The sequence below is a fragment of the Eucyclogobius newberryi genome, unplaced genomic scaffold (assembly GCF_026437365.1).
Source record: "Eucyclogobius newberryi isolate DKJ021-1_F unplaced genomic scaffold, fEucNew1.0.hap1 SCAF_9, whole genome shotgun sequence".
Lineage (NCBI taxonomy): Eukaryota > Metazoa > Chordata > Actinopteri > Gobiiformes > Gobiidae > Eucyclogobius > Eucyclogobius newberryi.
This window is the reverse complement of record NW_027316532.1, coordinates 11,752,075-11,762,307: the sequence shown is the minus strand read 5'-3', so window position 1 is coordinate 11,762,307 and position 10,233 is coordinate 11,752,075. Positions and strand designations below refer to the sequence as shown.

The 10,233-nt window shown below is 53.7% G+C and overlaps 1 protein-coding gene across 2 annotated transcripts; it reads right to left on the bottom strand.

Moving 5' to 3' along the window:
* Positions 1-1,222: 1,222 nt before the first annotated feature.
* On the bottom strand, positions 1,223-9,991 carry ctns (cystinosin, lysosomal cystine transporter). 2 transcript variants are annotated; one of them, XM_072438543.1, is made up of 11 exons: positions 9,903-9,991; positions 9,674-9,772; positions 8,934-9,012; positions 8,762-8,852; positions 8,490-8,590; positions 8,200-8,337; positions 8,013-8,112; positions 7,518-7,637; positions 6,857-7,027; positions 4,926-5,043; positions 1,223-1,597 (listed from the first exon to the last, which is right to left on the bottom strand). In XM_072438543.1, the coding sequence occupies exons 2-11, from the start codon at positions 9,768-9,770 to the stop codon at positions 1,416-1,418; spliced, it is 1,197 nt and encodes a 398-aa protein (XP_072294644.1). In that variant the 5' UTR covers positions 9,771-9,772; positions 9,903-9,991; the 3' UTR covers positions 1,223-1,415. The 2 variants fall into 2 exon arrangements, with proteins under 2 accessions (XP_072294644.1, XP_072294645.1); XM_072438544.1 differs by lacking the exon at positions 9,903-9,991 and having other exon boundaries at positions 9,674-9,774.
* Positions 9,992-10,233: the final 242 nt, after the last annotated feature.

The window sequence follows — 10,233 nt, the reverse complement described above, 5'->3', positions numbered from 1 at the left end:
ACTGTCCTCGCGCCCTTTCTCTTCACCCTTTACACTGCAGACCTCAGACACAACACGGACAGCTATGTCCTGCAGAAATTCTCTGACGACTCTGCCATCATCGGACTCATCACGGACGACGATGATGCGGAGTACAAAGGACTGGAGCAGGACTTTGTGGACTGGTGTCAGCGGAACCACCTCCTCATCAACGCGGGAAAGACCAAGGAGATGGTGGTGGACTTCCGTAGACGCCACCCCACTGCCCCCTCACCAGTGAACATCCAGGGACGGGACATTGAGAGAGTGGACTCATACAAGGACCTGGTGTTCATCTGAACCACAAACTGGACTGGACTCACAACACAGACTGTACAGGAAGAGCCAGAGTCGGCTCTACCTCCTGAGGAGACTCAGGTCTTTTGGAGTAACAGGGCCGCTCCTGAAGACCTTCTACGACTCTGTGGTGGCATCAGCCCTCCTGTAGGTGTGGCCTGCTGGAGCAGCAGCATCACAGAGGGGGAGAGGAGGAGGCTGGACAAAGTCATCAAGAAGTCCAGCTCCATCCTGGGCTGCGCTCTGGACTCGGTGCAGGAGGTGGGGGAAACAGAAGGGTCCTGGCTAGGTTCACATCTATGCTGGACCATGAGTGTCGCCCCCTGCAGGACACTCTGTCTGCTCTGGAGAGCAGCTTCAGTGAGAGACTGATCCACCCTCGCTGTGTGAAGGAAAGGTTTCGCAGGTCTTTCCTTCCTGCTGCTGTCAAACTTTATAACAAACACTGCTAGCCCTGAACATGTGCAATACTGATGTAACCATGTGCAATACCTGTAAATAAGAGTGTTCTATTTTGTTTTTATTCTGTTTACTTACCTGCTAATAGTATTACCTATTACCTAGTCTTGTGCTAGCTATTTTTACTTTATTTTATTTTATTATATTATCATTATTTTATTATTATAATCTTATTTTTATCTTTTTATTCATTTATTTTATTTCCCAAGAGCTCTATTAAGAGTGTTAAGTTTTTTTTTGAAACTTCCTACAATCTGTACTTTCCTCCTGTTCTACTGTGTTGTAACAACGAAATTTCCCCTTGTGTGGATATTAAAGGATTATCTTATCTTATCTTGGATTACTCGCCAAAAATCCTCTATTATTCCTTTAATCAGGAGCAACATGAGCTATTACGCAGCTTTAATATGATTAATATATTTAATATTATTAAGAGACAGACGTAGACTAAATGTTAATAATTTTATTATACAATACAGTGAAAAAATAAATTTACAATTACAAATGTGACGTTTCATTTGTTGGTGATAAAATCTTTTAGCAAAATAAGTAAAAATACAATGTTTGCTTCACGTACTGAGGCACCAGGCCATATCAGTCCTTCTGCTGCAGTCCTGGTTCAGTCTTGGTTCAGTCCTGGTTCAGACCTGGTGCAGTCCTGGTTCAGTCCCGTCCTGGTCCGGGCGTGGCTCCTCGGAGGGTAAGCTCTGGTACTGAGCTCTGTAGAGACAGTAGTGTTGGCTGATGAAGACGAGGTCGAAGAGCACGGAGAAGAGGCCCAGGCCAAACTTGGTGGGATTTCCAAAGACGAGCATCCACTGGTCTGCAACACACGGGCCTCAGTGAGACGCACACACGGGCCTCAGTGAGACGCACACACGGGCCTCAGTGAGACACACACACACACACACACACACACACAGGCCTCAGTGAGACACACACACGGGCCTCAGTGAGACACACACACGGGCCTCAGTGAGACACACACGCGGGCCTCAGTGAGACACACACACGGGCCTCAGTGAGACACACACGGGCCTCAGTGAGACACACACACACGGGCCTAGGTGAGACACACACACACGGGCCTCGGTGAGACTCACACACGGGCCTCGGTGAGACACACACACACACGGGCCTCGGTGAGACACACACACACGGGCCTCGGTGAGACACACACACGGGCCTCGGTGAGACACACACACGGGCCTCGGTGAGACTCACACACGGGCCTCGGTGAGACTCACACACGGGCCTCGGTGAGACTCACACACGGGCCTCGGTGAGACACACACACACGGGCCTCAGTGAGACACACACACACGGGCCTCAGTGAGACACACACATACACGGGCCTAGGTGAGACACACACACGGGCCTCGGTGAGACACACACACGGGCCTCGGTGAGACACACACACACGGGCCTCGGTGAGACACACACACACGGGCCTCGGTGAGACACACACACACGGGCCTCAGTGAGACACACACACACGGGCCTCAGTGAGACACACACACACGGGCCTCAGTGAGACACACACACACGGGCCTCAGTGAGACTCACACACGGGCCTCAGTGAGACACACACACACGGGCCTCAGTGAGACACACACACACGGGCCTCAGTGAGACACACACACGGGCCTCAGTGAGACACACACACGGGCCTCAGTGAGACACACACACGGGCCTCAGTGAGACACACACACACAGGCCTCAGTGAGACACACACGGGCCTCAGTGAGACACACACGGGCCTCGGTGAGACTCACACACGGGCCTCAGTGAGACACACACGGGCCTCAGTGAGACACACACGGGCCTCGGTGAGACTCACACACGGGCCTCGGTGAGACACACACACACACGGGCCTCGGTGAGACACACACACACACGGGCCTCGGTGAGACACACACACACACGGGCCTCGGTGAGACACACACACACACGGGCCTCGGTGAGACACACACACACACGGGCCTCGGTGAGACACACACACACGGGCCTCGGTGAGACACACACACGGGCCTCGGTGAGACACACACACGGGCCTCGGTGAGACACACACACACGGGCCTCGGTGAGACACACACACACGGGCCTCGGTGAGACACACACACGGGCCTCGGTGAGACACACACACACGGGCCTCAGTGAGACACACACACACGGGCCTCAGTGAGACTCACACACGGGCCTCAGTGAGACTCACACACGGGCCTCAGTGAGACTCACACACGGGCCTCAGTGAGACACACACACACGGGCCTCAGTGAGACACACACACACGGGCCTCAGTGAGACACACACACGGGCCTCAGTGAGACACACACACACGGGCCTCAGTGAGACACACACACACGGGCCTCAGTGAGACACACACACACGGGCCTCAGTGAGACACACACACACGGGCCTCAGTGAGACACACACGGGCCTCAGTGAGACACACACGGGCCTCAGTGAGACACACGGGCCTCAGTGAGACACACACACGGGCCTCGGTGAGACACACACACGGGCCTCGGTGAGACACACACACACACGGGCCTCGGTGAGACACACACACACGGGCCTCGGTGAGACACACACACACGGGCCTCGGTGAGACACACACACACGGGCCTCGGTGAGACACACACACACGGGCCTCGGTGAGACACACACACGGGCCTCGGTGAGACACACACACGGGCCTCGGTGAGACACACACACACGGGCCTCGGTGAGACACACACACACGGGCCTCGGTGAGACACACACACACGGGCCTCGGTGAGACACACACGGGCCTCAGTGAGACACACACACACGGGCCTCAGTGAGACACACACACGGGCCTCAGTGAGACACACACACGGGCCTCAGTGAGACACACACACGGGCCTCAGTGAGACACACACACGGGCCTCAGTGAGACACACACACGGGCCTCAGTGAGACTCACACACGGGCCTCAGTGAGACACACACACACGGGCCTCAGTGAGACACATACACACGGGCCTCAGTGAGACTCACACACGGGCCTCAGTGAGACACACACGGGCCTCAGTGAGACACACACACGGGCCTCAGTGAGACACACACACGGGCCTCAGTGAGACACACACACGGGCCTCAGTGAGACACACACACACGGGCCTCAGTGAGACACACACGGGCCTCAGTGAGACACACACGGGCCTCAGTGAGACTCACACACGGGCCTCAGTGAGACTCACACACGGGCCTCAGTGAGACGCACACACGGGCCTCAGTGAGACGCACACACGGGCCTCAGTAAGACGCACACACGGGCCTCAGTGAGACGCACACACGGGCCTCACGGGCCTCAGTGAGACTCACACACGGGCCTCACGGGCCTCAGTGAGACACACACGGGCCTCAGTGAGACACACGGGCCTCAGTGAGACACACACGGGCCTCAGTGAGACACACACGGGCCTCAGTGAGACACACACACTGGCCTCAGTGAGACTCACACACGGGCCTCAGTGAGACTCACACACGGGCCTCAGTGAGACACACACACGGGCCTCAGTGAGACTCACACACGGGCCTCAGTGAGACTCACACACGGGCCTCAGTGAGACTCACACACGGGCCTCAGTGAGACTCACACACGGGCCTCAGTGAGACTCACACGGGCCTCAGTGAGACTCACACGGGCCTCAGTGAGACTCACACACGGGCCTCAGAGACGCACACACGGGCCTCAGTGAGACGCACATACGGGCCTCAGTGAGACACACACAGGCCCCTGCTCTAAAATCCCTGGTGTTAAACTAAGAGACTTCCACTCTTACTCTCTCTGTGGGAGGGCAAAGGTCATCCTGGGACCTCCTCCTCGGACACCTGAGGCCTTCAGGGTCTTGTTTTTCCTCATATTGAAAATTAATCGTTTTTCCAACTCTTTCGTGCCTCTTAAAACTTTGAGTGTTTTTGACTCTATGATACAGTTTATGTGCTATCTGCTCCAGGAACGCTACAAAATGCATCAATTCAGTTTTCAGAGTCTGAATCAAACGTTAGATAAACCATGATGCGAGGTCCATTTCCACGTGGAGCACAAGCAGCTGGACTGAGGACATATGACCTTTGACCCTTCAGCGTGTCCACCTTGTGTCCAGAACAAACAGAAAGTACCGTTGTTGTAGGACTGCAGCACCATCTGCAGGATGCTGAGCGTTCCTCCAGTGAAGTCCAGCAGCACGTTCCCGATGCTCCAGCCCACGGTGCTGCGCCGCCGGTAGTTCATGTAGGCCTGAGACAAACACACCATGTAGTTCATGTAGGCCTGAGACAAACACACCATGTAGTTCATGTAGGCCTGAGACAAACACGCCATGTAGTTCATGTAGGCCTGAGACAAACACACCATGTAGTTCATGTAGGCCTGAGACAAACACGCCATGTAGTTCATGTAGGCCTGAGACAAACACGCCATGTAGTTCATGTAGGCCTGAGACAAACACGCCATGTAGTTCATGTAGGCCTGAGACAAACACGCCATGTAGTTCATGTAGGCCTGAGACAAACACGCCATGTAGTTCATGTAGGCCTGAGACAAACACGCCATGTAGTTCATGTAGGCCTGAGACAAACACACCATGTAGTTCATGTAGGCCTGAGACAAACACGCCATGTAGTTCATGTAGGCCTGAGACAAACACGCCATGTAGTTCATGTAGGCCTGAGACAAACACGCCATGTAGTTCATGTAGGCTTGAGACAAACACGCCATGTAGTTCATGTAGGCCTGAGACAAACACGCCATGTAGTTCATGTAGGCCGGAGACAAACACGCCATGTAGTTCATGTAGGCCTGAGACAAACACGCCATGTAGTTCATGTAGGCCTGAGACAAACACACCATGTAGTTCATGTAAGCCTGAGACAAACACGCCATGTAGTTCATGTAGGCCTGAGACAAACACGCCATGTAGTTCATGTAGGCCTGAGACAAACACGCCATGTAGTTCATGTAGGCCTGAGACAAACACACCATGTAGTTCATGTAAGCCGGAGACAAACACGCCATGTAGTTCATGTAGGCCTAAGACAAACACGCCATGTAGTTCATGTAAGCCGGAGACAAACACGCCATGTAGTTCATGTAGGCCTGAGACAAACACGCCATGTAGTTCATGTAGGCCTGAGACAAACACACCATGTAGTTCATGTAGGCCTGAGACAAACACGCCATGTAGTTCATGTAGGCCTGAGACAAACACGCCATGTAGTTCATGTAGGCCTGAGACAAACACACCATGTAGTTCATGTAAGCCGGAGACAAACACGCCATGTAGTTCATGTAGGCCTGAGACAAACACGCCATGTAGTTCATGTAGGCCTGAGACAAACACGCCATGTAGTTCATGTAGGCCTAAGACAAACACGCCATGTAGTTCATGTAAGCCGGAGACAAACACGCCATGTAGTTCATGTAGGCCTGAGACAAACACGCCATGTAGTTCATGTAGGCCTGAGACAAACACCATGTGTGGGTTTATGTCTATATTATTTTTAAATGACCAGTGAAGGTGATGTATAAATGTATGTGAAGTATGTGAAGTATGTGAAGTATATGAACTATGTGAAGTATGTGAAGTATGTGAAGTATATGAAGTATATGAACCCTGCACATCTGTATTTGACTGTAAAATGTCCCGATAAATGAACTGTCCTGGTGCATTGATGGAGCTAAAGCTGATATGAGGAAACCATGAGCAATTTTTCCAGATAAGGCCCTCACCTGAGGCGGCTCACCAGAGGCGGCTCACCAGAGGCGGCTCACCAGAGGCGGCTCACCAGAGGCGGCTCACCGTAGGCGGCTCACTTCAGGTGGCACACCAGAGGCGGCTCACTGTAGGCGGCTCACCTGAGGCGGCTCACTGTAGGTGGCTCACCTGAGGCGGCTCACTGTAGGTGGCTCACCTGAGGCGGCTCACTGTAGGCGGCTCACCTGAGGCGGCTCACTGTAGGTGGCTCACCTGAGGCTGCTCACCGTAGGCGGCTCACCAGAGGCGGCTCACCTGAGGTGGCTCACCTGAGGCGGCTCACTGTAGGCGGCTCACCTGAGGCACATACTTGACCAGCGTCACGGCCAGTTTGATGTAGGAGAAGTAGTAGATGTACTGGAGCCAGCTGATGACCCGAGCTATGGCCAGGACCAGGCTGACCAGAGCGAAGGTCCAGCCCAGCAGCAGGAGGCCTCGAGCGGGCCAGGAGATAGTCTGCCCCCCCCTCTGCAACAGCACACCACAACAACAACAACAACAACAACAACGTATTTAGCCGTTGTGAACATATAAGAGATGCAAATGTGCGATTCTGCTTATTTTAATGAAGTAGAATTTGTCAAATGGTCACATGGTTTCAGAGCCTTAAACACGTGGATCTGACCCAAGACAAGAAGTGACCAGCAAGAGAATAGGTCAATATTTTAACAGTGATTCAGGAAAGTGCTAAATGTGTCTTCACAGTTGCAGAAGAATAGTGTTTTGGAGTATTATTTACAATAATTCTTTCATCACATTGGACAATATACTTGATGTAACAATAGCGTCATATTTAAAGGTGAACACTGCCCCCTGGTGGTGCTCGAGTGTATGATTGTTCTGATGGCAGTCTACATAAAGACATGTACTGTAACTGCAGTATGTCCCGTAGCATTGAGCCAGTCTGACTCGTTGTTATGGCGACAGTGCTCGGGCTGATGGGAAAAGCCGCTCTGACCTGGTAGAGTGCAGCCTGGCACACGTACAGAGCGCACAGGATCACGGCGTGCAGGCTGAAGAACACGTCGCTGGCCGTCACAGGGTTCACGGCGTTTGGGTCCCGCTTCAGAAACTCCTCCTGTCAGCACGAAAGAGGACGCATCAGGACGCATTAGCACGCATCAGCACGAAAGAGGACACATCAGGACGCATTAGCACGCATCAGCACGAAAGAGGACACATCAGGACGCATTAGCACGCATCAGCACGAAAGAGGACACATCAGGACGCATTAGCAGAGGGGGGGCACAAAGAGAGGGGGGCACAGAGAGAGGGGGGCACACAGAGGGGGGCACAGAGAGGGGTGCACAGAGAGAGGGGGAGGGGGGCATAGAGCGGGGGGACAGAGAGAGGGGGGGCACACAGAGAGGGGCACAGAGAGAGGGGCGGCACAGCGAGAGGGGGGTACACAGAGGGGGGGCACAGAAAGAGGGGGGAACCGAGGGGGCGGTACCTTTATAGGCTGCACCCAGAACAGGCCGATGTTGAAGACGCTGTAGGCGATGAATCCAGTCAGATTCAGGGCCAGGAAGTCGAGGTTAAGCCCCACCACACTGTAACAGAGAGAGAGTCCTGTAGAGTGAGTGTGAGTGTGAGTGTGAGTGTGAGTGTGAGTGTGTGTGTGTGTGTGTGTGTGTCACCTCTTCCTGGTCCAGTTCTCCCAGGCCTGGGGGTAGAAGGACACTGACCAGGCCAGGAAGTAGATCCAGCCGATCACCTGACTGAGAAGATCCAAGACGCTGCTGTGGATCACCAGGAAACGGATCCTCAGCGGCCCGCTGTGACACACAGGGCAGTTAGGCCAGCAGAGGGCGTAAATGTGCAGCTCCCGGGCGCACACGTGCGGCTCCCCCGGGCGCACACGTGCGGCTCCCCCGGGCGCACACGTGCGGCTCCCCCGGGCGCACACGTGCAGCTCCCTGACACCCACCTCAGGTCTGAGCGGTTGGAGCGGAAGACGGCGGTGACCTGCCCCACGGCCAGAGCGCTCACGTTAAAGGAGGCCCCTGTGCTGCCTGCACTCAGAGGCACCTGTGACATCACCAGAGGACACGGAGTAAGTTAACGAAGGAGTTAATGGTGTTGTGTCGTGACAGGAGCAGAAGTTAAAGGTGTCGTGACAGGAGCAGAGGTTAAAGGTGTGGTGACAGGAGCAGAGGTTAAAGGTGTGGTGACAGGAGCAGAGGTTAAAGGTTGTGTCACCTCTTGAGGCAGGGACACCACACTGGACCAGTTGCTGCTGGAGGTGGACGTCACATTGAGGAGCAGCAGCACCGTCTCATTCAGAGGAATACTGGAGACACACAAGAAGTGAGTTAGACAACCGTCCTCTGTCCCCCGTCCTCTGTCCCCCGTCCTCTGTCCCCCGTCCCACCTGCTGCTGATGTGGACAGTGCCCTGCTGGTGCTGCTGCAGAGTGACAGCCTCTGGAGCAGACAGCTGCAGCTGGGCCTCTGGGGACATGAGACACAAGCAGGTCATGCAGGTCATGTGGACAGTTCTAGAGGTCATGTGGACAGTTCTGCAGGTCATGTGGACAGCTCTGCAGGTCATGTGGACAGCTCTGCAGGTGTTGTGGACAGTTCTACAGGTCATGTGGACAGCTCTGCAGGTCATGTGGACAGTTCTGCAGGTCATGTGGACAGCTCTGCTGACTCACTCAGTTGCTATGACAACTTAGAAAGGTCTGAAACAGACTGATCTGCACAAATATATGTTATCAATATCACAAAAAATGATTTTATTATTAGAATATTGTGAAAACTATTATGTTGATCGATATTAAAAATGCACATATCTCTTTAAATATTGACACCTTCTGTGGGCGTGTCTTAAAGGGGTGCAGGTGGGCGTGTCTTAAAGGGGGGCAGGTGCAGGTGGGCGTGTCCTCCAGACAGGAGGAGGAGAAAAGGGGAACTCAGTGAGGGAAGCGGTCAGCCAGAAAGTCCTGGCCTTCACCAAACACCTAAAGTCAAACATGGAACATAACGCTCCAATGGACCAAACAAACACGTCCCTCTCACGTGGCCCTCGGCAGAGTGTCTGCTGGGGCCACGTAAAGAGCAGAGGCCGTCAGGAATATCACAGGAGCATTATACTGCTGAGGCCACTCACCTGAGAAGCTCACCAGCAGCACCAGTGTCCAGAGAAGAGAGGCAGGAGGCCCCCGGGAGCACAGGGCCCAGGCTCCATCACTCCAGTCCACACACATATCTCTGAAACACACACACAATGCTTTAATGCACACACACAGAGACAGAGACAGAGACAGAGACAGACAGACAGACAGACAGACAGACAGACAGACAGACAGACAGACAGACAGACACACACACACCTGTACCTGCTGCTGTTCTTCTCTTCCTCCTCAGTTCCTCATCATGCGCCTGTCACGGGACTGTACCTGGGACAGGGACTGCGCCTGTCACGGGACTGTACCGGGGACAGGGACACACGCGGACACTAGTGACGGGTCATCTAAAGCCGAGGCTCGTGCCGAGTGAAAAAGGGCGTCAAATCACGTGACCTGTAAAAAGCTTCACGTCTGTCACTTGTCACGTGAGATAAAGCCACGTGTCAGAACCAGAAAAGCTTTATTTCCATTGTCAATGAACATAATTCTCAAACAGGAACTTGTCCTGGTGATTCTGTGCAACATAAAACAACGAACAACG

What these genes read in the sequence shown, in the direction of transcription:
- ctns (XM_072438543.1), bottom strand. Translation starts at nt 9,770, where the DNA reads ATGTGTGTGGACTGGAGTGATGGAGCCTGGGCCCTGTGCTCCCGGGGG. An exon ending in TGGTGTCCCTGCCTCAAGAG is followed by an intron (nt 8,591 to 8,761) that starts GTGACACAACCT and finishes GTGATGTCACAG; the next exon opens with GTGCCTCTGAGTGCAGGCAG. An exon ending in GCTGCAGTCCTACAACAACG is followed by an intron (nt 1,598 to 4,925) that starts GTACTTTCTGTT and finishes CGTGTGTTGCAG; the next exon opens with ACCAGTGGATGCTCGTCTTT.